This window comes from Penicillium diatomitis, assembly GCF_028827545.1.
Source record: "Penicillium diatomitis strain IBT 30728 chromosome Unknown utg000004l_segment0_segment0, whole genome shotgun sequence".
Lineage (NCBI taxonomy): Eukaryota > Fungi > Ascomycota > Eurotiomycetes > Eurotiales > Aspergillaceae > Penicillium > Penicillium diatomitis.
In genome coordinates this window covers 3,885,210-3,912,656 of record NW_026623176.1, presented here as the reverse complement: position 1 = coordinate 3,912,656, position 27,447 = coordinate 3,885,210, and the positions used below count along the sequence as shown (strand labels likewise).

Sequence of the window (27,447 nt, the reverse complement as noted above, 5' to 3'; positions counted from 1 at the left end):
AGATGGGGGCGCCACGATCTTCAAATACCTTTCTTCCTCGGTCTGTTACTGAGGCTGTCCTTGACCGCTTTGGGGTAAGAAAAAAAAAGAACCAACGATTTGATCAACTCCTCTTCTTGTGCAGCGGCTCTGGCCCCCGTTGAGACCTGCCTTCCATGAGGCAATATCTCCCTCTATCGAAATGGGTGCGACGAGGGTCGGCTGTCGAGGTCTCTTGTTCTTTCGGATGCGGCGCTTATTCTGTCCCATTCGACCGCCCATGAATGAATGATTCCAGGCTGTCCCCGTTGTGGGAAGTCTTGGTCTTGCCCTATCCCGTTGGAACTCCGGCTCCTCTGCCTGGAAAATCTTACACTACTGCTGCGTTTAGAGTTTCTTCTAGATCCCTCTACACTTGTTTGACCGACCCCCTAGCCCGCCTGTCTCACCATTTCTTTTGGATCCAGTTGCAAACAAGGACCCTCCTGCTAGAGAGTTCGGTGTACACCACCCACATCATCGGCCCCCTTTCCTCTTGTGATCCGGCCAAAGATTCATATCTCGCATGGGCGCATACTGACGCTGGACGGACACTAGGGGTTGTACTGTCTGTACAGTAGTGGACTGGACCCTCTCACCAGGGCATGTCCACATCAGTCCACATCAGCGCACCCACATTACGCTGCTCCACCTCGGCTTGGTGTTTTGATTCTTTTTTCCGGGTCCTTTGCTGGGACAATTGCCCATTTTAATCTAAATTTGAATATCATGATTTTCTGATGCTACATTTTGAGTTTATATGATGGTGGTCCTTTGTGCTGGCATTTCAGGATTGAAAAAGATCACGGTCGCCCTGGCTTTTCTTCCTTTCTTTTGATCGTGTGCCAACAGTCTGTTTCCAGTCTTTTCTTGTGATCTTTCCCTTAGTATTACTATCGTCATTCTTGTCCCCGCGAGGCCGAGTCCCTGGTTTTATTCCTACGCAAGGCCGTCTGACTTGGATGAGGGGCAAGCTGGCCAACTTCAGGACTGAATCTCATCTCCATTCCTTCTCTGCACCCCCCCCCCCCCCCCCCAACTCCGCCCGCTTCTTTCTTCCACGTTTGATAAGCCCAAAGTGGCCATTACGTCACCCTCCGACCAGAACGATGTCAAAAGATCTCTCAAGCGTCCGCCAGGCCTTGGACCATGCGCGCAACTGCGAAGATGGCGCCGTGGATCAACAAACCACTTTGGTGCTCGAAAATGCAATCACTGATCTCTGGACGCGCATCCAAGCCGATCCAGACCATTATGTGCTGACTCCCGATGAGTTTGCGCTCTTCAATTACTTTATGGAACGGTATCGTGGCTCAACTGTCGCGAAGCGGGCCGTCGAACGATTCTGGAACAATTACCGAGGCGGGACGAACGCTGGAGCAAAGAATTAGCCTGAATCATGTGCCGCGAGGCTTACGACGATAAGAAGCGTTTCAGCCTTCGCGGTCCGCCCTCAAATGGATGAAGGGATATTTGATGCCCTTGATTTTCTCGCGACTGGGGCTTTTTTTTTTCCATTTGACCATTTTGTTTTATTTCCCTGCCCCTTCAATATGTTCGTACACAGCTCCTCCCCTCCCTTCTCGTCTACTCTCTATCTCCGCTTCGATTGTCGTCGACTTTGCAGCTAGTCACCGCTACTTCTCCCGCCATGAAGGAACCGGGGTAACTTGGAGGTCGCTCCACAAAGGTGACGTACTGGCAAAGGTTGTGCGAGATCGATCCATCTTGCAGGGCACAGAGAGTCCTGCAACCTCTGGCTGTCGCCACTTCTCCAGCATCCTGAAAGGTGTGGATGAACGAGGACCTTCATGCGGACTGGATCGTTGACGCTATTCCAGAGCAGCCGACAACGCCGCAGTGGTCTCTCGCGCGTCTCTTCCACAAAGTAGCGAGCCTCCATGCCCGACCGACGGTGCGACGGAGGAAGAGACCACCAGCCTGATCTTCAAGTGGATCCGTGGATACAGTGGAGTCGGATTTGACACACGTCAGCCAGGCGAGAGCAGAGACTGGACCAGGAGTGCAGCGCAGAGCCGAGCTGGACTGCCAAGCGGGAGCATAGGCAGTGCTGGCCAGACCAGCACTAGACTTGCAACCGGGTCTTCTTCGTTTGTCGGGCTTCTCATTGGCGTTTCCTGTCTCTTGGAAGGGCCCAGTCTCGCCCATCGAAGCGTTCCCAACGGCGAACGGGCCGACCCAATTGTGTGTGCGTCTTGAGGAAGATGCACAGTCAGACCAATTGGGGAAATAGAGAAGCACAGAAGAGGGGGGGCGCCAGAGGAGCGGGGGGTCCGCAGGACAAGTGTGATGTCAGACGATGCACGACTAGCGAGAGGGAGAGGAAGAGAAAGAAAGAGGTAGTGGAGATCTCTTGGACGGGCGACAAGCGAAATGGAAAGAAAAGAAAAAAAAAACGGAAATCTGCACGGCGATGACTGAGCGACAAGGATTCCCCTGCTTTTTTTTCTGTTTCGCTGCTCGCCTCGGATCGGGAACACATGCATAATGGCGAGGCGCGTTTGCGCTTTCGCCTCTGAGCACCCAATGACGCTCTCAGTCTTCCTTTCGGGGGCCCGGTGGATTGTTTTTTTTTTCTTTCGTGTCTTTGCCGACTCCGTCGCCGTCCTCCTTCAAGTGCTATTCAATCCGATATAGCCGCCGAGGATGGGGTTCAGGCTCTCGGCGCTACAAGCTGGAAATGGACTGGGCTCTGATGCTCATACATACCAGGCTATCTCCCTGCGGCCTGCCAGATCGTCCGGGACGACTTGGCGGGACTGGATCTTCATCGATTCCAAGATTCACTGTGCGCATCACAGGGGCCCAAGACAGCACTTGCACGGGATGCATGACAGAAATGATTGCTTTTTTCTTTCATCCCATCGAAGCCTCATCGTCGATCTAGCTCAGAGCAGAGTATATGGTCTGCTCCACTAATGTGGACAAATACTTACCGTCAAGTCCTCCTCTCCCACTGAAGTAATCTACGGAGTTGCTTAAGAACCTTCCGCTTCCTCGCCTTTATCATCAACGAACAAAAACTACATCCGTTGCTTATAAACGCAGAGCATACTGGAGCCATCCAGACTCCCAAGGCAAACACCCTCGGGTCAATCCCAAGCGTGCACCAGTATCGTCCTTGACGGATTTCATTTCTTACACTCAGCTTCTGCCCAAGGTCCACCGCGTCGCGAGCACCACCTAGAACCTACTGTAAGTGTATGTGCCTCCTTACTTCAAGGCCCTGGCAACGCAGTGGGCGTAGTAGCATTGTAGACTAGGGAATGTGGAGAATGCTCTCGATTTTTTAGAAAAGCACAAATCATGCAAACCAGTGATGATCGATTGCATTTGCAGTCTCGAGTAGGACTGAACGAAGTCTTTGTTGAGTATGAGCCATCCAGAACGCAGATGCTAGTAGGCAAGTAGGTATACGAGATCATCGTTGCAATTACCGGATCTCATATGATTAGGTAGGTACTTTAGCTTAGCTGGGTAGTACCTAACTACCTAGTAGGTAGTAGGTAGTAGGTACTAGGTAGGTACTGGATGTGATACCGACCTTCCATCTCGGCTCCGACGGTCCAGGCCGCTTGGAGCCACTATCTTCGTGGAGTCCGAGTCGGAGCGTACCTGAATGAGGTGCAGACCCTTCAGCTTCGAACCAGTCCGCTGTACTTAGCACTTGGTACGGAGTACTCTGGGAGTCTGTCCTTTATATTTTGTACAGTATGTACTATGTTGAGTGTTATCGAACAGGTCAAGACCTGCCAAGGCCACAAAGTGCAACACTCGACAAACAGCTCTTGCATCAAGGAGAGAAGTGGCACCACGCGGCAGTCGGAAGAGGTGTATACTTGCCGAGTGCCGACAGTATTGACGATGGAGCGTGGATTAGAGATGGACTAGAGGATAGTGAACAGTGGCACTGACACTGGTCCAAATAAATAAAAACCATTGACTGTTGGTTGTGCAAGAAATTGGCATGAATCAAGCTACCCTCGAGATCGGGAGTGCATACTATAATCCCGCCACTATCGTTTTCGACCGAGCAGGTAGGAAAGACGGGTGATCATCGGTCGAAAACTAAAGTGGTAGGACTGTATAGTCACTATATTGTGTAGTGTATGGAGTGGATAGTGTAACTAACAACTGTAGCCTTTGGCAAGTCGTCACATCGAGACGCTCGATCCATCTCCGTACCGACCTTGAAATCAATGAGACCCACTTGGTCTTGGGCTCTGCGGACAAGAAAAAGCAACGTCGCAGTCAAGACCTCCAGATCCAGTTTGGACAATTTGGAGTCTTGGACTGCTCATTCTACTAGTTCGGGCTGGACGTGCGGTGGAGTGTGGAGTTGGACTGGGTATGAAAGGCCTTTCTCCCCCGTCATTGGGAACCGCTCGGACATGACAAACGTAGAATTTGTATGAAGGTGGCTTGGTATACTTTATTAGTAGGGGACTAAGTTTGACGGCTTCGCTTTGGGCGCCGTGGGCTGTCGGATATCACCGACGCGGTAGGATTAGATACGGACATCTCTAGTAATTGTCGAGACACGACTTAAAACGCACCCACGCTCATCTTGGGTGTTCCCGCTCCCTTTCCGTTCCAGCGATGGCCCAGCACGGGTCAACGGCCGTTAGCGTGGCACGTCCTCAGGCTGGGTTCATCGGACTTTGGATGCCGGCCGCCCTCGCCGGCTAATTTGAATGAAGCAGGCACGTGGACGGAGATCCGAGGCGGTAAGTTTGATCCTTTCGCTGGTCCTCGTAAACGACTGACTGAGCACAACTTGGTGTCTGGATCTGTGTGCTAAGGACTGACAGGAACATACTGGAGGAGAGAAGCTATATCGCGCAGTATTTGATACTTGATGATAAAAACGAGGAGAGTCACGGTCGTCTTGCGAGCTGTTGCTCCATGGATAATTTCCTTTCTTTTTCTTTTTCTTTCTGAGCAAGTACTATATCCTGAACGATGTAGACCGCAATTCACCACCCACGTCGTCTCCAATGCCGCGTACAGAAGGAGACGAACCCCCATCGGCATGGATTTAGTATAGATAATAGGCCAAAATAGGCCCTCAACTCAATAAAGACAAGATGTCTCCAACGAGCAGATAGAATCTCATAAATTGCATTTTGGTCCGGCAAAGTTATCATCTGTAAATCCAAGCTTCGTGACAACGTCAGATTTCCATGATGTATGTTCGATGATCATGAACATTGCTCTCCGAAGCATGCAGATACAAGCATTTCCTATCGACTGGTTCAGATACAGATCATAGGAAAAATACCTGAACTAGCATCGTACCTGAACTAACATCACATCATAAATCCAATGAACCTCAATCTCATGAGCTACCCCTGGAAAAAAGCAGATAATCAAGCCTGACCCGGAAAAAAAAAAAGGGTTTAATTAGATACGAGGACATCCGATCATAGCTTGTTTGCTTTTATCAAGAGACGTGAGATGAGACGTCCGATGTTGACATGTTGCCCGCCTCCAATACACTCAAGGCGCACGGGGTCATTTTTGGAGTCAGTGGACTTACTCAATTTGAGCGTGAGTAAATTTGTAGCGAATCGCCGACATCTATATACCCGTCTCTGTGACACACTAGTCTCAGGAACCTGAAGTAGAAAGAAAACTGCGGGTGCCGATTCTGGGGACCGTGTAGTTGTACAACGTGAGATTGGTCTCCTGGACAAACATGTACAACGTGAGATTGGTCTCCTTGACAAACACACGGCTATCAGTCAGCGCATGAAACGTCATTCTTCTGCATGAGTCACTACTCAATCTCCAATCTCGTTGAAGGACTATTGCAACAATTGAAGAGCGATCCGGTCAAATTACAATCCGTGCCTCTTGCTCATAGACTGATACATCTCAACGGTCGCGATCAAGATGGAGTCCAGATAGTTACCAATATACAGGGCTACTGCTACAGGAAGGAGCATTCTGAACAGTGGTTTGTAGTATTCGACGTATCCTCCCTCTACCTAGTACCTACCAGGTCACTGCGAAGCCTTTTGGAGAGGCTGCTTACTGCAGGATAAGAATGGGACGTAGATGCCGAGCGTTCAAAGAAGAAGCTGAATGAGGATTGAGATTAACTATTGAAAAATTAAGTAACCTGCCTTTCCAAAGGCGAATCCACAATCCCCTCCAGAGCATCGCAAAAAAAAAAGAAAAAGGAAAAGAAACGGAGAAGCATCATCCATTCAGAACGTGTCTCCGAAACAAGTGGAAGATCATGTCTGACATGCAGTAGATGCATATCAGGACCTAAATGAGAGGATAAGTCATTGTCAGTCATGCCGTCATCCAGCGTGATGTGAAGAAAGCAAAGACAGTCAAAACTTACCAGGCAGTATCCCCACAACGACAGTCCAAGCCAGAGGGCCCTACCAACGAGATCGAAATGGCGGCCTATCAAACCGGGCCATCCTTCATTCAGCCACGTCCGCACGGTGAGGGTCTAAACGATAGCGATAAGAGTTAGTCAGCTTTTGTTATCGCGATCCGATAAGGCAAGCGTTAGGGTTTCCGTGGCCAGGAACATACCAAACGACCGAGCATCATCCTTCTTCTGCGGACGCCGCCAAGCATCATCCACTGCATCAGACCGGCAGCGGCGAGGATGGCGAACAAGACAACTCGCGTAAGTGGAAAGCGAGCGAGTTGTCTGCGGACAGGTCGGGGAAGGTGGTACCGGATCATTTCGATGATCACGCTGGCGCTGATCATTGCTCCCGCGAGTAACTGGGATCGTCGACGTAAACAGTCAGCCATGACATGTTCCTCATGAAGCATGACAAAGGAAAAAAGCAGGATGACTATGAAAAGATACATACCGTGAGCCGGGAGGACCACACAGAGACCGTCTCGGAGGAGGAAACAGACGCGCTTGTGCATGCCCGCAGGGCCCAAATCGCCGCAGCCCAGATGATGATCCCGGAGATGAAGCCGGTGCGTGCTGCAGTTACGCACACCCTGTACATGTCCAGTGGTGTGGCCAGGACTCGCAACCATACCATTCTTGCGAAACAAAAAAGGTATACTCGCAAAGACCAGATCCAGACCTGTCCATGAACAGCCGTGGAATGCGCACCCCGGACGTTCAAATCCGCCGTGCCAACCATGTGGCCCAACCACCCGAATCCACCCTGGCCGTTGAAAGCCCATGCCAGAAAGATGCTGATGAGAACATCTGTAAGCGCCGCCGTGGTGCTCCCAGAGTTCATCCAGTCGAAGAGTCTGGGGTGCACCGGTTGTTGGGGCGGGCTCAAGATGAACCAGGCGACCAGTGCCCACGCAGGATAGAACAGGCTACAACCACAGCTGTATCGGTAGCATGTGGTACTGTAAGCCTGCTCCTGGTCGTGGCAAGCGGGGAGAATGACCATCAAGGCCGTGAAGGCCCATACATGAACGATCTTCATGTAGAGCGACAGGAAGGTCAAACACCGGAGGGCGCTGGCCACGGCATCTCCGTTATTCGAGTCGGTGGGGGGGCGGGGGGCAACAGAGTCTGCCTGGCGTGGGCTCGACTCGGCATCTTCAGGACCCTCATGACGTTGGTCCTCTGTCTGATCTTCCGGCTTGTCTTCCGGAGTGTCCTTCGGGACGTCCTTCGGGGCATCTTTCCGTCCGCCCTTCCGGTTGCCCTTCTGCTTGGCGGGACCTCGGTGCTGACCACCACGCTTAGCCATCTTCTCAATTTCCAGTGGAAGAGAGATGACGGTGAGGTGACGATGAAGCGGTGGTGTCGGCGGCTTCGGTCTGAAGTGAGCGGCCGCGAGCGAGAAAGAGACCGACGGCACAGAGGATGAGACCGACGACGCAGGACGAGAGAGCGACGGCACAGAGGATGAGACCGACGACGCAGAGGAAGAGAGCGAAGTCAAAGGCGAAGGCAAAGGCAGCAAGAGCGAGGCAGATGCAAAGGCAAAGGCAGCAAGAGCGAGGCAGAGGCAAGGACAGAAGCAGAGACAGTTCTGTTGATGCAGGGGAGGATGAAGAATAAAGAGAGAGGATAGAGGGAAGGGATGAGAGGAGGGGTTTTTATAATGGTGAGGACACACAAACTCGCTGACTCGGCGGCCACGTCGAACTTGGGAGAACCAACCAGAGTCAAGGACTCTTCGCTGGCTCGGCGACGATATCATACTCTCCTAGGCCGCCATCGCACTTGAGAGAACTCACCAGATATGACCGTCCTTTAGCAGACTCGCTGAATCGGCGACGAGGTCATCCAAGGCCGTAATCGAATTTGAGGGACCTCACGAAGTTCGAGCGGAGGTCATCCAAGGCCACAACCGAGCTTGAGAGGACTCTCGAAGTTCGAGCGGAGGTCATTCAATGCCATAATCGAACTATGCAGTCTACGAGTATCAACGACAAGCTTCCAATAAACTCGTTGAGTCCGCGACGAGGTCATCCCAGGCCGTATTCATACTTGAAAGAATCAACAAAGGCCGAGTATCTTCTACTAAACTGGCTGAGTCGACCACAAGGTCGTACACCGAGTGACCGGAACCAAACTCAAGAGCACTAACGAGATTCGAGCATAGGTCACCCCAGCCCACAACCGAACATGGCGAAATCTACGAGCACTAATATTCTTTTTGCCAGACTCGCTGAATCGGCGGCGAGGGCATACTAAGCTGCAATTGAGCTTGAAAGAACGATCGACGTCTGAAGGTCTTGCAACGAAACAACCTCGATGAGTCGGGGACGGGGGCATCCGAGGCTACCATCGGAGTTGAGAGAATCAACGAGGGTCAATCGTGCGCAGGTATAACTTGCTCACTTGGAGACGGTCACGCCATTAATGAATACGAGAGAACCATCATGGACCAAGTAACGAGACTGGCGTGAGATTTCTGCAGACCACGACCCGTCTCGTTATCAACCGCATCTTCCGAAGACACATTCTCATTTGGGAGGCTTTCCACAACGCTTGGACAGAAATTGCCAAGTGTATATGACTCCGCAGGACTACTGGCCGCAGTATGAAACTACCTCCCTACACTATCATAAATGAAGATCTTCTCCGCATGTCCATCAGATAAATTGAATTTCTAACATCTCACCCGCACCATCCACGAAGATGTACATTCATTGAGGACCAAGCGCCTACTACACATGGCTCCGCTGAGCACTCAGCAAGACATGGCGGGCTATTAGCGTGACAACGAGTTACCCAATGAACACCATCTGCATCGGACTATTCAATCCCCGCCATATCCCATCTTTGTATCATTAACATGCGCCATTGGAGCGTGTACTCTGCAAAATCTCACAAAAAGCAAGCCTCACATCACTCAACGGTCTCGGGGGCTCCTGGTTCGGATTATTACAAGCTACCAGGGATAGTGACCGCGACATATCAGATGAGTACCATGCCGCGGCGGGTGCAGCCGCAAGAACGAATGTACGTGCCGGATCAGCAAATGTACAGAGAAGAAGAACGTAGACTGAGAAGACGTTTAGCCACCCGTATGAGGGTATTTCATGATATGATGATGTGATGATGTGTGAGTGCTGTGGAGACCTCTGATAAGACCGCTTTGAAAGGGGACTGTCTTTTACCTGTGGGTGTCTGAATGGTTTTGATATCGATCTTGATCTTGATCTGGATAGGGCTAGTACGCAAGGCGGTAGACGGAAGACGCAAGACGGATAAGACTGTCTATGCGTGACAGCGCATACATCCCATGATCCCACACCTGAGATATACTTGCACTTGTACTTGTAGCACACGCAGACAGGGCAGTACATCAACACCAGCATGAAACGTCCACAAAGGAAAAACCAAACATTTTCTACGACATTGAGGTCAGATCAAGATCCATTCAAGACTACCATACATAATTCAGTATGATTCAATCTGTCTCCATCTCTTATATGTAAAAGCAGATGATGGATAGAGACGATACGGCCTGGACTAGGCGTTCCGTGGCAGTTGTCATGAATAGCTGGGAGAATACAAGTTCCACAACTTCTGCGGTTAAACGGTCAGGGTCGAGAGTTGAGATCGAATGAACATTGAGAGATGAATGAACTAGTGTGTCGAGATGGACATATCTCAGATGATATTCCACGATGGATGACATCCATACTGAACAGTCCAAGGTCTACTGTCCATCTCTATGGATCCAAATTCAAATTCCGAAATTTCATGCCCATAAAAGGACAAACAAATCAATCATTCAGCATTAAAACTTTCTATTTGTACAGAAACCGCTCTCTATGCTTACAGCCCATCATAAAACACAGCTCAGTCACACCAAATTTATTTGTTGGCAGGAGAGTCCTTGGAGATCAAGGGGTCGGCATTGGGGTTCTTGGTGTCACCCTCGAGGATATCGGCAGGAGGATCTAGTAGAAGAATAAAAGCAGAATGTCAGTCATATGATTCAAGAGAGGGATGAAAACAAAAGGGTTGGTGGGCATGAAGGCATCTGCGACTGTGGGGGGGTTTAACTCACCGACGCGAGAAAAGTGCTTGCGCTCCTGGCTATCCAGCTCTTTCACACGACCGTTCTGAACCTCCTCACGGGTCAAGGTCAAGAGGCTCTTGGGCAAACCCATGGAGGACAGGAAAGAGACCGACTCCTTCCACTCAACCTCCTTGCGCTTGTTGGACCACTTGAGCTCGTCGCCCATCAAGTCAATGACGCTGGGGAGAGCCTCCAGGGCCGCCTCGGCGTTGAGGAAGGCCAGGCGGGTACGGCGAGCAATCACATCGACGGCAGTCTGGGCGTACTCGTGGCGGACGGCGTAACGGACCTCACCATCAACGAAGGGATACAGGGCTGAGATACGGCATCCACGGACGGGGTAGCGGGCGCCGGTGGGCGAGGACAAGGCAGCCACTTGCCAAGCGCGGTCACCGTAAGAGGTGCACAGGTGCTTGGCAACATCGGTTTCCAACCCAAAGTGTTGGATCAGATTGATGAAGAGAGTCTGGGAGAAACCGTGGGCACCGATCAGGCGCACCTGGTGGGTCTGGCAGCTGCCGTCCAGGGTAGCACCGTCGGCCACGAGACCACTACCACCAGCACCACTGATGTCGGGCATGTTGTGCAACTCGCGAGGCTTCAGGTGGAAGGCCTCGATCGCCTCATCAACCGCCTCCTCGGCCATCTGACGGTAGGTTGTCCACTTGCCACCGGCACAGGTCAACAGACCGGAAGGCGACACGCTGATCAAGTGGTTCCGGACAAGAGCCTGGGAGGAGCTCTTGGCGGGGTCACGGACCAGAGGTCGGATACCAGACCACGCGGCCAACACGTCCTTGCGGTCCACGGTGATGTCGGGAGCAAAGTAACCGCGGATCTCGTTCAAGATCCACTGGATGTCCTTCTCGGAGGGCTCGGGCTGGTAGGTGATCTCGGTTGGGGCGTCGGTGGTACCGGCGATGGTGTTACCCTGCCAGGGCAAGAAGAAGATGACACGGCCATCGGACGTGGAGGGATCAATCAGACCCATGTTGGAGGGGCTGAAGTAACCAGGAAGGATGATGTGAACGCCGGAGCTGGGAGCGACGATTTCCTGGGTGCTGGGCTCATCCATCTTGCGGATGGAGTCGGTGAAGGGTCCGGTCGCGTTGATGATACCCTTGGCGCGAATCTTGAACTCCTCGGCTTGCTCACCGTCCTTGCCGGGAATCACGTCCCGCAGGATAGCACCGTTCAACTTGCCATCGGTATCCTTGGTCAGACCGGTGACCTCCATGTGGTTGACCACGGTACTACCGTAGAGAGCGGCGGTCATGGCTAGGGAGACGTTCATGCGCGAGTCGTTGTGGGCGCCATCTATCGAAGACAGAAAAAGAACGTGTGTCAGCTCGGTCGGATGGTTGAACAATCATCCATCAAAGAATAGGAAATTTCTTGCACATACCGTAGTAGACCATAGCACCAACCACATCGTCACGCTTCAACATGGGGAAGGCATCGATCGCCTTGCTCTTGGTGAGGAAGTAGGAGCTCTCAATGCCCTCGGATCCAGCCAGAAGGTCATACGCCTTGCAACCACCCCAGAAGTAGGGAATCTGCCACCACTTCTGGACGGGCACCATAATGGGCAGCCATTGGGAGAGATGCGGGGCGGTGTTCAAAAAGTACTTGCGCTCACGCAGCGCCTCTTTGACCAGCGCGTACCTGCGATGACATCATCGGTCAGAAATTGCCTTGACACGGAACGGTTTTGTTTTTCGCCCGCAATTTCTTTCCAATTACATAAACACATAAATTGGAATGAGAAACAGTGGGAAAGAGATGGGAAAGGGAAGTGAGAATAAAAAAATCGAGGGGAAGAGAGGTCCAACTCACTGGTTGTAGTCCAATTCCCAAAAGGCCTTCTCCAGGTAGCGCACGCCACCGTGGACCAGCTTGGTACTCTTACTACTCGTCCCGGCGCTGAAATCGTCGCGCTCGACGACCGCCACCCGCAGGCCACGGGTGGCCGCGTCCAGCGCAATCCCAGAGCCCGTCGCACCACCACCAATGACCAGGAGATCATACGGCTCCTCGGTCTGGCTTCGCTTCAGATCTTTGATCTGATCAATGCGACCCTTGATGGACGGGAAACTGGGCGGGACGAGCTTTCCCTCGTGGTAACCCGGTGGAGGGACGGCGGGGGCTTCCAAGCCCGGAATGTTGCGAGGACGGTAGGAGATGTACAACACTCCCGCACCGGCAGCCGCGGCCGCGGAAGTGTAGAGGAGTGGTCGCAGAAGCTTTCGTGAGTGACGGGCGGCCATTATGTGAGGATGGGACGCAGGGACGTCCTATGGGTGAGAGGGGGATGAAAGAGGATGAAAGAGAAGAAGAGGAAGAAGCTTAAGAAGAGTCTCTTGGATGAGAAGGATCTCAGGATGTGTGATCACTGAGATCTTTGCGCCGACGCTGGAAAAAGGGCGAGTGGGGGCGTGAGAGATGACTCCGACGCTCAATTTGGGGAGGGGGGGGGGGGGGGGGGGGGGGGTTGTGACCTGGGGAAAGTGAAGTGAGGGAAGGAGCAGAGGTGAAAGATCAGTGAGCAGACAATGATTTCAGATGGCGGAGAGTCCGGAGATGGACTGGAAGGCGGGCGTGGTGGGGAAAGTGTGGACAAGCCTTAAGAGAGGAAGAGGAGAGAGGAAGAGGAAGGGGAAAGAGAGGATGAAAAGTCAAGATCGAAGGTTCGGGGCAGACCAGAGTGATGAAGAAGGAGGAACTTCGGGCGACGATGGAGGAATATACTCTCGGCGAGGCAGAGGAATGATGTAGTGGAAAAAGTTGCAGACAACGAGGAGAAAATATGCCGGAGGGAATTGAGAGCGATGATCTTACCAACAATGCAGCAAAGGAGATCAAGTTCTGCGACTCGTTTACCCACGTCTGGGCTACTCGTGGGTATCTCGGGTACGTCTCCGTACAAATCGGCCATGCAGAAAAAGCTTCCCGGCGCGAAGGAGCGTTGAGTCAAGCCGCCGATGGAGGCAGGAATTCCGGGGCAAGGGGCCAGGTCCCGAGGCGAGTCCCTCACAGTAACTTCACAGGCGAACAGGTACTTCCGGCAGTGGTACAGAGGTCCTACCAGGCCCGTGGAGACCGCCCACGGAATCGGAATACCTTCCCAGTTTTGGTTCGTGGCTTTTTCGCCTCTCGACCCTGTGGAACGACAGTGGAAGCTGGTCCGGGGGCAGAATCGGTCGACGGCAAAGACACGCTGCTGGTTCTCGTTTGCCGCGTTTCCTGGTTGAAGCCGGTAACATGTGACCCGCGAGTGGGTTATACCCACGTCATGCCGCATTCATCAAGTGTGCAGCCCCAGGGGTTGTATGAGTCTCAGAGTCACAGGTACTCCACCACTGTAGTTGTGTTTCCCCCCATAGGGATGTAACTGTACTTCTACTGGATAGCTTGGGGCCAGTCTGACCCTGTTGCAGTGGGCAGTGGGCAGTGGGCAGTGGGCACTCCGCTCTACTTCTACAACCAGCCTCATCTTGATTCCGGAGACCCCTCCAGGCCATCCTCTCGGGTCACCACCCACGCTCTCTTGATGTGTGCTTTCCGCCTGTCATACTGCTTCCGATTCAATTGATGGATCTTCCAAGACGCAGTATGTGTTACGTCGTCGTAACCTTTTACACCTTTTGCAGCCATAACGGATGCCACATTGGCGCTATTCTCCCACCAATCAGTGTTGGAGATCGGAGGGCATGTTCAATTCACTAGTTATGAAATGCCCCAACTCCACCGCCCATGGATGATCGATCGACTGCAGTTGTTACTGGTGACTCCGAGGACAGGAGTAGTGCCTGACTGCCTGGAACTGCCTATCTGGTCAGGCCGGAATCTGACTCCGATCGGCCTCCAGCAAGGGCCCGGATCTGAGAATGGAGATGGAGTGACAGGAGAGATCCAAAACATGGATCCTGATCAACGTCTTTCGGGAAGGAGAAGTGGAGTCTCCAGGGTTGCCATGTGACATGCAAATTTTTCACGGTGCATTCTTATAGATGCCACGCAAATGAAATCAATCTGGTAAGTGCGATACTACTAGTTAGGTAGATAATTGATGATAGCGTAGTGGGAATGACCTGGGTCCCTACGGCACTTCCAAGCGAAATCTCACGCACCATATCATCCAGGTACTCTGTAGTCTGTAGTCTGTAGTCTGTAGTCTGTAGTCTGTACTGGCAATTCGCCCTTATATTGTAAAGTTCCCTCCTGGCCCGATTCACCATGCGTGACTACTGTACGGTGTACATGGTACCTTCTCGGATCCCATGTTTTAGCGCCAAAGTCTGTACTCTATACTTTGTCCTCGAGTGGCATGGCAGTATGACTATGCGCTGTACCGCTTTCACTTCCACTTCCATCAAGCGAGGGGCAAAATGCTTCGGCATACCTGACCCCGGCAAGTGAGGACCATCCCTATCGGGTTCATGCACACTCGCGCGGCCAAATGAATCGTGGAATGAAAGCCGAAGTCTCGTCTGATGAATCGGGGGCCCGATTCATCTGCGTGACATGATCTACGAGTGTGGTGCAGCCACTTTGGCCGAGTTTCTGGGCTGTTGCGATCGTTTGTTTAGTGTTCCTGCGGCTCTGATGTTGAGGACTTTGCTGTCAGTGCAGTCGATCGTGACTCCGGAAGTGGTAGTTGGCGTGCGGAGAATGTAGTGTGTAATGTGCACTATGCTTCGAGAATTGGATTCCCACGTGGGATTCAACTCATGTCTTAAGTGCAATCGAGGTATAGAAGGAGGTTTTTATGCTGCCAGCCTGCCACAAGCCGGCATTGCACGCGTCTCACTACTTTCCTCTGGAATAAGTGAACCCGATCCCCACACCCTCATGTACATTGTACGTACTACATAGTATGTTAGTACATGTCTACTCAGTAACTGAATGATTCCCCTTCAAGGATTCAAAGTATCAGGTCACTTGGGCGACCCCAGCTCTCCAGAGTGCAACACTCCCATCCTACACTTCTCTTCCAAATCGACATTACCATCAATGTTGAATGTTGGGTGAAAGGATCCACCACAGCGGCCCCATCTTCCCGGTCCCAGCTCGACTCATCGAGGCACAAACAAGTCTGGGCCGCAATCAGATGTGGGTTTATCTGTTCATCATGTTGTCATCGACATGTTCGGAACCTGAGCTCTGGGATTTTTTTTTTTTGGTGGGGGTGAGATTCAGCCGCGGGTCGCTGCTGTCAGGGAATCGTCGATGTGCGTATGTCACGACGAGATTGTACAGTAGTACTAGCCTACTAGGCAACAATGATAAAGGCACATCAACGGTCGGACCCTGCAGGAGTTGGGCCCATGAAATACAGTGGAAAGGCAAGGTGTGGGCATGTGATGATGCTGGATATCCAGGAGACTCCCTGAAAAGTTCGACCGCTTTTATCAAAGCTCCTGCGATCGACAAGGCCTGGAGGCGCTAGATTCTCAACTCTGAGCGCCGAGTCTGGACCCGATTTATCATATGGAGTTGTCTATGCCTTGCAGCCTGCGGCATCAGATCACCCAACATGGTGAGACTCGTGGTAATGTATGACTCGCGAGCAACAACTCAAACAGCGGCACGCCATACATAGCAGCCTTCACGAGGCAACTCAATCGAAGCTGAACGCTCCTCCAATGATTTGTGAACAGCCGCGCACATGCACATGGAGCCCTCCAACAACAAAGATTCACAGACATTCAACCCTAAGACTGAAGACTCAAGACACGTCTGCCGATTCGATACGATAGTCTCGGCCGGCCCGGGGGCTCAGCCTCAAGCCTCCGGCCTGGGCTCATCTGGCCCGATCAAGCCGGAGACTGGAATGCCGGTGGACGAGAGCTGACTCTTCCTGTTATTCTCGTCCCTGAATAGAAGAAGAAAAAAAAAATAAAAAATTCAATGCGGCTGAATTATCCGGGCCGCCAGCTCGTACACATTAAGTTTTTAGTTCTGTGCCAGACTGCGAGTGTTGTGCTCGGCTCGTCTCGTCTCGTCTCGTCTCGTGTTTGCGGTGGGTCCTCGTCGGACACAATGACCTTCGGTAGCGGTCGTTGGCTGCAGTCGTTCGCGTTGATTCATAGGAGGCGGAGAAGCGTGAGAAGGCTGATGTCCATCTAGCCAGCCACTGCTTGAGGAAATGTGTAGAATAACGAGTGGGAAAAAAAGCGAACCCTGTGCGGTCAGAGCTGAAATGGCAGGGAGAGCCGCGTGCTTCGGACTGGCCAAAACGGTTTGGTGAGCTGAAGGAGCTGATAATACATGAAAAGGTAGGCCCACACTCTCCCCCACGAGCTCATGGGTCATGGGCCAGGGGCCATGGCTCCTCGGTCTCGATTGCTATGGCACGGAGTGGTTCCGGTCAATGCGATGGGGCACGAGCTGCAATACGAGTAGCTCATGACTCGCGCAACTTGGGGAGTTGAATTTCGAGACTGTCAAGTCCCAGAAAGTGAGAGATGAAGGGATACAAGATTTTTGTCAAGAGAACAAGCATGAACGATTCATTAGCAGTATTACTGTATTGTAACTTATACTCCACGACCTGATACTGTACTGAATGGTGAATAGCGAATACTGACTAGTCACTAGTAAACTACTACATACTAGACTTACTCGTATTACCGTACATTACTCATACTGAATCTTCAATCTACTAGTTTCCAGACTTACCGTATGTCTGCTCCTAGTGCAAAACGGATATTTTATATTGAAATTCAAGGTTGTAAGAGGATTCAAAACAACACTTTCGATCTATGGAACATCGTTTGAGACTCTAGCTAAACACGCTCCTTCTATTCTTATCATTGATCTGGGAAATTCCTTTCCTCGCCCTCCCACCGAAACTAATTATCCATGGCCATCCATCATATCTGTCTGTGGCTTAATCTGGTGATCTTTGTTCATCCCTAGAAGACAGGACCGTGACACGCCCAGCTGATAGGGATGGTCCCGTCATAAACATGCTATAACATATCACATCGCTACAAGCGGCAGCAGTCATGCCAGGATCTCGTATCCAGATCCAATATCATGAAAGGTTTGCAAGCTTACACACAATTACAGACATGGTCGCAGTCTATCCAAGAACAAAATAAAATTATGGGGGTAGTCCAGCACGCTATGGACGTAGGAAGTTGATATTCGATTCACTGGCCTTTTAGCACAGTCCTCAATTGAATGGAAGACTGATTATTCTGACTAGGAAATCAACTGGAAGGCTGATTATTCTGACTAGGTTGTCCGACGAGGGTTAATTCCACCCTAGCCGTCTGTTCTTACACTGCCATTGTGATGATGTCGTCTTTGTTTCCCTGTGTTTGATCTCCGTACGAAAACTCTGACCACGTGCATGAAATCGAGCTTGAATCGAAATACCTCGACAACTTCAGTGCTCGCTATCAACTTTTCAACGTGAAAGCATGTACTGTCTGTGACTCCGATCCTTCCCCATTCATTCTACTATATCTCCAAGTGTAAATCCGCTGCCAAGTCTTCCAAAGTTGAATTTTCTTTTCTCCATCTTTCCTGTACCGCGGGCAGTGGCAAAGTACTGAACTAAGCACGGCCACAGCGCACGTGGTGTAAGATATGCACTGTTGTACTAATCGGGCAAAGGCCAGCTTCGCCACCACCTTTCTGCACGAGCGTCGATCAGCTGCACGTAATCCGTCGATGCCACAGTTCCGTACCTTTGACTAGTTGTACCACTACCTTCACATTGGCATTTCAAAGGGCCACCATAACGCATAGGCTCGTATTCGCCGCTTTGGCATCTATGTAATGTGTTACCGTCGTTCATGCTCGGAGGAATTCTCGGTTGAGGGTATCGACGAAATGCTGTCGTTTGACGATGTTATTTGCGCCTTGATATCAGATTCAGGGTATTGTGCGCATTCAATGGCGATCCCCTGTGACTATCGCTCTCAATCAAGTGGCGAGGATCATGTCAATCTATCCGCTAGCCCTGTCACCTGTGCTGCGGACCACGACCTTACCCAGACAAAACATCACATGTCCCAAGTGGATCGGATGGCTAGGATGTCCCTACCTAGGTAGATCTTATAACCCCACGAGCAAACTCGGATGCGGACGCAAGCTCCATGGAGATTGGTGCAAGACTCACAGATTCCGTATTTGGTTCGAGTTTTCACCTGATGAGATACCTAGTACTTTATCCTTTCACTCGGACTTTCACTGGTCGTATTCCGTAGATATGGAGATGGGCACACTTTCGGCATGCATTTGGACGTTCGGGGCCGGTTTGCGCAAGCTTGGACGCACCAACGTCTAGGACTGGACTTTATTGATACTGGGGTGGCAATGGGATAGCAGCTTGCCCTCGGGTCTATTTACTCGTTAGTACAATCTCGACATGCGTGCACTTGGAGGGGCGATGAGGGGGCGTTAAGGTAGTTTTGAATCGCTTGATTGATATTTCGACGTGATTTCGATTTGTTTATTTCAAGTGTGATTCTTTGAGTCCGTGAGACTTGACTTGGAAAAACAAGGGTGGACTCGATCTGGAGGATCCAGAGGCTGTGCATTGCTTTCCTTTGGAGTGTATAACAGTACAGATGCATGTATAAATTAGCATATCGTAGTCCGGCACTGTATTTGTGTATGCGTCTCGATGAGACAGCTTTGGTATTGAGTGAATAACCGTATCATGACAGATTGTATATTGCAACTAGTACTAGCATGATAGCATGATATTATATAAAATATGTACGTTTCCATTACAGAGTACAGACTAGTACTACAGACTACAGAGTTGAGAGTATGGCGTTGCACTGTTGACTCATTGAGTCACGATCGTAGCAGTACACTAAAAAGTACACTAGGAGGTAGGAACGATTGTATCTCCGTCGTTCTCCGCTGATCCTGCATGACCTTTTCTTTTTCAGAGAAAGTGACTCGCGCACTGCAAGGGAATCATTAGCCACCCGCGGCCAGATCAGCACTAAAACGACAGCGCTACTCCGTCAATCACTACTAGTACCCGTGCTAGTGCTAACAGAGCCTGCGGACAATAAGACACTAAAATCCATTAAGCCTCGACCGAGTCAGAATCCATCGTATTGTGGTCTGCATCGGAGACTAGTCCTCTTTCATCCACATCAAATGGGGGGAGGGAACTCGATTTCGGACTCGGAGTTGAAGGGGCCGGAGAGAGTGGGGGTTGTCCACCTCCACGCGTGATGGAAAAGTCGAGACGGGGTACGAGTCATAAGGGTTGCTTTTTTTTTCTCTTTTTTCTTTTCTTTTACTTCTTCTTACTGCAGGTTGCACTGGCAATATACTCGTCCTCGTCGATGGTGTGCTGCGATTAAAAGTTCTCACCTGGCATGGGCCCCCGCCACCTCGGCCGCTCGGACCATGTCCGCATCGTGGATGCAGTGGATGCAGTGGATGCAGTGGATGCAGTGGATGCAGTGGATATAGTGGATGATAAGACTCGCTACATCGCACCCCAGTCAGGCAGGCACTCGGACAACTGAACATCTTCAATGAATAGTTTACATCGGTACCTATCAGTGTGGACTCACTGGGTTGTTGTGTGTACTGTGCAAGTGCATCCGTAGGACCTAAATCGGTGTCCATCGTGTGGGCGCCACGTTGCACGTAAAGTGATCATAGTGCGAATTACCACAATCAAAATCAACCGTTCTTCTATTCTCCATCTTGAACCCAGTCAAGACCCATCGACCGCCAGAATCACAGCGTACCGCAGAACTCACACCGAAACCCATAGTGTAAGGCAGTCGCGCATCACAGGTATCACCAACCCAGTTTGAAGGATCTGCTCGAAGGCTCTCTACGTCTGCCCACTTCACTATCTTCCAAGGCTCTGCGGAATCGCGAAGAACAAAAACACAATCATGCGGCCTGAGTCGGGTACAGATCTCTCTTCCTCCGTTCAATTCAATCTCATGCCAAAAAAGTTAAACTTTGACCTCAGCATCCCCTCGCCCCTGGTCCCTCGCCCCTCACCCCCCGTGGCTCCCCGGGGAGACCATCAAACTTCATATTAGACTTCATTCTCCCCGTGAGCAGAGCACAGACCTTTCACGTTCGATCCGGTATAGAGTTGGGTCCTTTGGGTTTTTGGCACGAGAAATTATCATGCAGGGGATTTGAACGAGATATTGACCTGCGATGCTGGAGCTTGTGCTTATCTGATCTGTGGCTTTTGTTCTACGAAGACATGACTGATCTCATTTGCATTCACTCGGTGTGGGAAGATTGCGCTGTTGTAGACTACAAAATAGTAGACAGTAGGCACGAGACACGAGACCGTGTACATAGCTAGTATATATGATAATTCAAATGCAAATTGTAGACTGTGCATGTCCCATAACTACACAAATACATATCTACAGACACATCCAGAAACACATGAACACTAGAAAATACAACTGCAATATCAACCATGCTCGATCTAGATCAAAAACTTAGACTTCAACCCATCCCCTGAAAAAAAACCCCCCCCACCTCCACACAGACAATAAGTACCTGAATCCATGATCCATGTCATATAGCACTCTCTCTCCATCCCTCGCTTCCTCCCGCTTCTCTGCCGTTGGAATCGAGTCGAGGCCGGTCTCCTCCATCTCTCCATCTCTCCATGGACATCTCCAATGTCCCGCCAGAGCAACCCCCACTCGACCCACGGGGCCCACTCCCTTGACCCTTATTCCTAGTCCTACACTTACAGTATGTAAATACTAGATACCGGTTCAAACCTCCAGCTCTACCGTGCGCCGGTGCGGTGCTCTTGGATCCTTTTTCCTATTTTGGACTTGCTGCCCGGGAAATAGAGTGGGGACTGGGTAGTGGAGCTACACTTTACACCTGTACAGTAGTACTAGAGAGTGGAAAGTCAAAGTGGGGGGAGTGTGGAGTCAAGTCCGGGAGTTTGATTTTTGGGTTGGGTTGGGTTGGGTTGGGCATGGGAAAGGAAAGGAAATGGAGATGAAAATAGAAAGGGAAGGGTTATTTGGGATCAAGTGAGAGATAGAAGAGGAACAGAAGAGAAATGAAGAGGAGGAAAAAACCTTTCGTTCACATTGTATTATAGATAGGAAGATGGCCGAGTGTCGTTTCTGTTTCTCCGAGTCCGAGGCGGGATCCGAGGGCCGAGAGTGAGATGCCCGTTTAGTTGTGGCGGATGGCTGGAGGATTGTTGAATTGATGAGATGGCCGCGTGGTGCAAGCGGTCCCCTATTACTTGATGCTTTGTCGGACCCGATCGTGCTACATGTCCGTACTCCAGGTCCACGTCCACGTCCATGGACTAAGTAAGGTACCCAAATCACTCCAACACTGACCGTGCCACAACCAAGTGTGGGCGAATGCAAGAGGCCAGTCTTGGCTCGAGTGAAGAAAAGTTTGTTCTCTCCAAATCGACATCCCCTTTGGAATTCTCGTCTGAGGAGATAGGGAATGGGGTCCCGGAAGAGCGTGATCGTGGTGTTCATATACTTATGTTATGGAGTTCTCTTTTTTTTTTTTTTTTTGAAAATTTTGTGGACTCGGATGCGAGCCAGTGTAATATCAGAGACATGAGTTTCCGGTGTGATTCTAGATCTATAGATCTCGTGATACGAGTGCTCTCAACACTGTACAGTACAGTCTAGTGAGCTTGAGGGCTCTGACAGTGTGAGTCATTGTTATCGGATCGGGGTACGATGTCGGATGACTCAAGCTTACTACCGCTTACTCTCGGATGAAATGATCAGTAGATCTTAGAGGAAATGCAGTTTCGAAAGGGCATGTATAATGTTATGGCAAGTCATGGCCAAGAGGAAGAAAGGTGAGATATTGAAGTGGGTTGGTTCATTTCATAGTTGTTCAATTTCCCCGGGATAGATAGGCTTCTTGTCGAGACTGTTCATGTTTCATCCCTTTGCGTTCCTCCCACATGAGTTCAGAAAGTTTCCAGTATAAATAATCTACATTCTGCATTGTCCGGCCAGGCAAATTCACGCAAGAACCGAGTCCAACCGAGTTTGAGCAAAGAAAGAGAAAAGAGAAAAAAAAATCAAGAAAGAAATGTCGACCGATGACGGAGCGAGGACAATAATAGCGACAAGACCTGACGATTGGAGTTGTTCGGTTTTCTCCACAAAGGTCAGCGCCATCACATGAGTCATTCTCTCGGTTCCCCACCCAAAGAGAAACGAAACATAAAAACGATATTCAGTGATGATGAGGTAGTAGTATGACATTCTGATATTGATGATAAAGTGTGCTTTCGAGGCCCGTGTGTTTGCGGTGATTTCAAAAAAGTAGACAAAAATAATAGGTCCATGATTATCACAAGTGAAGAGAAGAGGTATAATGGCAAAAACTCCCGGTGATGCGTCACAAGATAGAACGTCGTTGGAAAGCGAAGCAAAAGAGGCAGAGGGGGTATAGTAATGATGAGAAACGCAGCAGTGACGAGACCGAGACCGAATTCAAATAATTTCAGAGGGTATTTTCATCGGGAAGGAGATTCGTGCTCCAAAAAGGACGGAGCAGGGCTCACGATCCATAAAAGATCCAAATTAGGGTCATTCATTGATGGTCAACCAAGTCGAAAAAGATCAAACGATTCGGTCCGCATGGAGGATGCCCAGTGCAAGTTTGATGATGTTGAGGTAATTTCTGTTCTCCATTTGTATGCATAAATTTTGATGTTTCGCGGTTCCGAGACAGATGAGAGGGTGGTCATAGTGCCCGAGCTTCACAAGTCGGATGATGATCAGGTTGTCGAGAGGAGCAGAGGCCGTGTTGATGGAAGTGGGTGAGTCGTAGGAGGAGGCGAGATAGTATATCGATGACGGTAGAGGTATGAGATGTCGGTCTCGAGAGACCGAACGAGAGACCAAAGGACGACGACGAGGTATGGGATGATACCCGGAAATATTAGAAACCCCCATCATGATGAAGCCATCCGTCGCTTCAAATCACGGACATGATCAAAGCTGCTGGCGTAGTCTCGCAATTCGTTTTGTAATTGTCCCGGCAGAGCGGTGGTGGAGGATTGACTTTGGAGCGAGGACAGAGACGTTTGCGAGGAAGATGCGGACAGACTGCGCCCCGGCCGAGTGTCCGTGGAGTCGACGGTGGACGATCGCGAATGCGACGAGGAGCCGCGAGAGGAAGAGGATGTTTTTGAGTCCGTGTTGGATGTGCGATCCATCTCGGCGAGCCGACAGGATTGTGTGCAGTAGGGACCGCCGGAGGTCTGGCGATCACAGACGAGGCAAAAGTCAAGAGACCACTCGGTCGACATGGTGATTGTGATTTCTGATGGAAGGATGAGGAGAGATATCGAGGGGAAGAAGAGATGATGTGTGGATGAGAGAGGGATATTCCAGAGACGAGTGATGAGTCAAGAGAAAATGGGGGAATAGAAAGTAACCTCGAGATCCCGGGGATGGAGCGAGATGAGGTGATATATAGTCTGGGGGGGGGGGGGGGGGGGGGGGGGTGGATAGAGAGGGGAGTGGGTCCACCGAGAGTATAGTTCACCAGCGGAGGAGAAGAATATGCAGCATGCAGGATGTCGACCGATCGACAAGACGGAGCAAAATAATGAAAAGCAGAAAAATGTGTATTGACAGAAATGGGAAGTCCCCAAAAAAGAGAGAGAAAAAAAAAGAATTGATAAACAACAGTGTGGCAGGCGTTGATGTTATCAAGTCTACCACGAATGACGAGGAATGTGCCAGTGCCAGGTGGGGGAGGAGCAAGAAGGAGTCCGTATGGAGAAAACAAGACGAAATGGGGGGGGGGGGAAGGAGAAACAGGCAATCTGAGAGAATTCGACACTCAACGACACGAGTGCAGCTGAGATGCAGCTGGAGGGAGCCTGCAGACCCGAGCGCCTCATGAGATCAATTGGATCCGGGCCCTGAAGGCTGAGCGGGAGCATGTAGAGTTTTTTTTGAGTTTTTGTCTTTTTTTTCTTCTCAATTTTTGTTTGAGAGTTGGATACTCACGGACGTGTACGGCAGACTTGGACAAGGTTCTGTCACTGTAAAGTGTAAGTTCGGGCACAGTACCACCACCACGACCGATTACTCTTCTCAGTGCTCAGCACCGTGGAGGGTTGACGGTGCGCTCATACAGCGCTAGACTGGTTTGAGGATAATGCAGGTGGTCCGAGTGTACAAAGTGGAGAGCTTCTGAAGCGCAGGTGCCAAGTTGGAGGGGAACAGTTGGGACATGGACCCACGAGTGGTCGATGAGGGGGGAAGAGTATCCACTTGGGTCATACACGGTAATCAGGCCACACTGGCGACTGGACGCACAGGCGGCAGTCGACAATGAACATACGATACGAAGAGCAAAGCGGTGGTGAAACCGTATCTTACCACGTTTAAATACTGTACCTTTACAGCCGCCTCATTTTCGTCCGAAGACTGGGGATGGATCTGCATTGTAATGTAAAGTATCAACCGAGTGAGCGATACACCCAAGCGGGCGATAGAGTCGCGTCAAAACGCGGCAAGACATTCAACCTGCCAACTTCAACCACCCACCATGCCTTCAAATCGGCAGGTAAGTTGCTCAAAGTTAGTGAAGCAAGAGAGTAGGCTTCTACTCACCGCTAGAGCCTACCAAGAGGACCAGATCTCATCGATTCGCACTGCTGCAAGGTGCTATCAAGTGCCGCATGCCACCTCAAGCAAGCGCCTTAAGGGTAGGCCCACGCGCGTTGATTTACGCGCAAACTCGCTCAAAATGACAGGAGAGTGCGCTTTGAAAATAGGCTCTCTCTCTCTTGACTCTCGCGGTGCTGCTCCTAGGCTTGATCAGTTACGCGATATAGCGAATCTACTGCTTGCGGCGTGTAGCCCGTCTACCGATCAGGGCCGCAGGAACGCCTACCACGCGCGCACCAAGGGGTCCGCAGAGGTGGAGTGGCTGTAGGGAGGTTGGCCATAAGGGTCATCGATTTCCCAATCGTCAAATGTAGATGATTCTAAATTTTGGTTGCGCAACTTGAATTCAAAGTTGATGCGTTGATGCAGCTGTATCGACCGCTTGGGTATATCGCTTACTCGGCTAACACGTTATCATGTATAACTAGATGCAGTGGGAATTTTGAAGACTTCAAACTCTAGTTTGATACTGTCCGGAGTATGGCTGTTCGGCCGAGTGAAGACGAAAGACAGGATATAATACACATCAAGACCAACTTGCATAGTTACTCCTGTCTGGCAGGTAGGAAAGAAGAACGCCCATGGTGAATGGTCCATACTCCATTCTAGACCCTGCCTGGACAAGGTACCATGGATATCATCTCAACGGTTGATCAAAAGTGGCAGGCAAGAGCCCTTACCCCTCGTGCCACTGCCTACCGCAGTCCTACATATGAGCATTCAAACTCTGATGTCTCATCATACGGTTCTTCATGGGACATCCTCGTGGGGTCGAATGTCCAAATGAATGGCTTGATTGTCACACCACTGCCCAGCAGAACAGGCGATACAGTATACAGAATACACTCAATACAGAATATGAAACTCCACATTACAGTAAGTACTAAAAACATAATACACCGCGGACAGCCACGATCCGAGACTAACCCCAACGGAGCCCAGGCAGGAGATCACCGCACGGATGATCTTCTGACCACTCCCTACGCCGCTAACGCGACCGTGCGGGCTTGACGGGTCTTGTCTGGGGGTGGCTGTGGATGTTGGGGATTGGGTTCCCGACCAGTGTGAAGTTGTGAACGGTGCGATGTAAATTTCTCTCAACGTGTTCAAAGTCAAAGCAGATGAGGAATGAGACCATCTCCCTGGCTGATGGTCTTATTCGACGAGTGTCAAATTGAGATTCGCTGATTATCGCCGGGATCGCGAATTCTGGGGGTGGATTGTGTCTCGTGAGGGAATTGGGATTATCGACTGGATTTCCGGGAGACAAGTGTGCCCGGTACCGAGTACCACTTCCAGTACTGCCTCTACCGAGTTTTACTTATAGAATGAGCCATTCACTGTACATGCTTGAGATGGCGAGACACGACTTGATCGCTCGTTCTGCTCATGAAGAGTCGCAGATACGCAAAGACACCAAAATTTCCTTGAATGGGCCATGCAGACTTCTAACGAGTGAGATAACAATGTAGTGTTGCAGCTGAGCACTCACGATGACAAATGAGGAGAAGAAAGATATTGTGTGGCTCGGGCGCTTAATGCGAAAAAGAAACGAGAAATGAGAGACAACCTTGAAAACTGGGAGGTGGAGACGGGCGGAAAAATCATCCCATCAATGGAAACCAGGCCGAGAGTGGAGGGTCTAGCTGGATACCAGGTAACTACAGTAGAAACGCGCCTTTACACAGCCTCTCAGCGATTAAAATTCTTATCGATGGACTACTACCCTGAATACCCTACATACTGTGACCCAGAAAGTTGTTGCTTGACATGATTGTCACCTGAATACCCCCAGTAATCTCTCGGAAGAGAAGAGAGGGGGGGATTTGGAACGAGGCAAAACACGTTTCAAGACTTGAAGTATCGAACCCACGCGTCCTGACCAGCCGTGCGGGCCGTTACCACATTCTTCGTATATGAAATTATGAACGAAACACGGGACACTCACGTGAAATCGAACTCGAATGCATCTCAGTGAGATCATTGAGATGATCTCCATCAGGCTACCACGAGAGGGGGTATTATTAGGCAATAGGCAGTGGCACTAGTCTTGAAGATAGGTACCTTGGTAGGAGTCAGACGAAGATGGCACTACATACCTTATTCCCTCCAGAAGGGCACCACTGAGAATAACTAGAACTAGCTCGACGGACAAGCGCAGGGCACATTGTTGACTTTTGATACTTGGCTCGCTTGATGAGTCGTCAAGGATGAGCCACTTTGATTCAATCCTCGATCAATGAAGA

General features: G+C 50.6%; 8 protein-coding genes across 8 annotated transcripts; 4 read left to right on the top strand and 4 right to left on the bottom strand.

The window, feature by feature from the left end:
* Positions 1–1,127: 1,127 nt before the first annotated feature.
* Positions 1,128–1,409, top strand: N7539_004477 (uncharacterized protein; the record flags this gene model as incomplete). Its single annotated transcript, XM_056934079.1, has 1 exon — positions 1,128–1,409. One exon carries the CDS (start codon positions 1,128–1,130, stop codon positions 1,407–1,409), a length of 282 nt encoding a protein of 93 aa, XP_056791620.1.
* A 418-nt stretch (positions 1,410–1,827) lies between these two features.
* Positions 1,828–2,187, bottom strand: N7539_004476 (uncharacterized protein; the record flags this gene model as incomplete). Its single annotated transcript, XM_056934078.1, has 1 exon — positions 1,828–2,187. The coding sequence occupies one exon, from the start codon at positions 2,185–2,187 to the stop codon at positions 1,828–1,830; it is 360 nt and encodes a 119-aa protein (XP_056791619.1).
* Positions 2,188–6,243: 4,056 nt separating this feature from the next.
* On the bottom strand, positions 6,244–7,742 carry N7539_004475 (uncharacterized protein; the record flags this gene model as incomplete). The annotated part of the gene is made up of 4 exons (XM_056934077.1): positions 6,244–6,315; positions 6,395–6,508; positions 6,595–6,792; positions 6,885–7,742. The coding sequence occupies 4 exons, from the start codon at positions 7,740–7,742 to the stop codon at positions 6,244–6,246; spliced, it is 1,242 nt and encodes a 413-aa protein (XP_056791618.1).
* Positions 7,743–10,327: 2,585 nt separating this feature from the next.
* On the bottom strand, positions 10,328–12,802 carry N7539_004474 (glycerol-3-phosphate dehydrogenase GUT2; the record flags this gene model as incomplete). Its single annotated transcript, XM_056934076.1, has 4 exons — positions 10,328–10,413; positions 10,524–11,852; positions 11,941–12,200; positions 12,372–12,802. 4 exons carry the CDS (start codon positions 12,800–12,802, stop codon positions 10,328–10,330), a joined length of 2,106 nt encoding a protein of 701 aa, XP_056791617.1.
* A 539-nt stretch (positions 12,803–13,341) lies between these two features.
* N7539_004473 (uncharacterized protein) lies at positions 13,342–13,786 on the top strand (the record flags this gene model as incomplete). Its single annotated transcript, XM_056934075.1, has 2 exons — positions 13,342–13,445; positions 13,591–13,786. 2 exons carry the CDS (start codon positions 13,342–13,344, stop codon positions 13,784–13,786), a joined length of 300 nt encoding a protein of 99 aa, XP_056791616.1.
* Positions 13,787–16,203: 2,417 nt separating this feature from the next.
* On the top strand, positions 16,204–16,389 carry N7539_004472 (uncharacterized protein; the record flags this gene model as incomplete). Its single annotated transcript, XM_056934074.1, has 1 exon — positions 16,204–16,389. One exon carries the CDS (start codon positions 16,204–16,206, stop codon positions 16,387–16,389), a length of 186 nt encoding a protein of 61 aa, XP_056791615.1.
* Positions 16,390–23,469: 7,080 nt separating this feature from the next.
* N7539_004471 (uncharacterized protein) lies at positions 23,470–23,826 on the bottom strand (the record flags this gene model as incomplete). The annotated part of the gene is made up of 1 exon (XM_056934073.1): positions 23,470–23,826. One exon carries the CDS (start codon positions 23,824–23,826, stop codon positions 23,470–23,472), a length of 357 nt encoding a protein of 118 aa, XP_056791614.1.
* Positions 23,827–25,831: 2,005 nt separating this feature from the next.
* N7539_004470 (uncharacterized protein) lies at positions 25,832–26,212 on the top strand (the record flags this gene model as incomplete). The annotated part of the gene is made up of 2 exons (XM_056934072.1): positions 25,832–26,077; positions 26,111–26,212. 2 exons carry the CDS (start codon positions 25,832–25,834, stop codon positions 26,210–26,212), a joined length of 348 nt encoding a protein of 115 aa, XP_056791613.1.
* Positions 26,213–27,447: the final 1,235 nt, after the last annotated feature.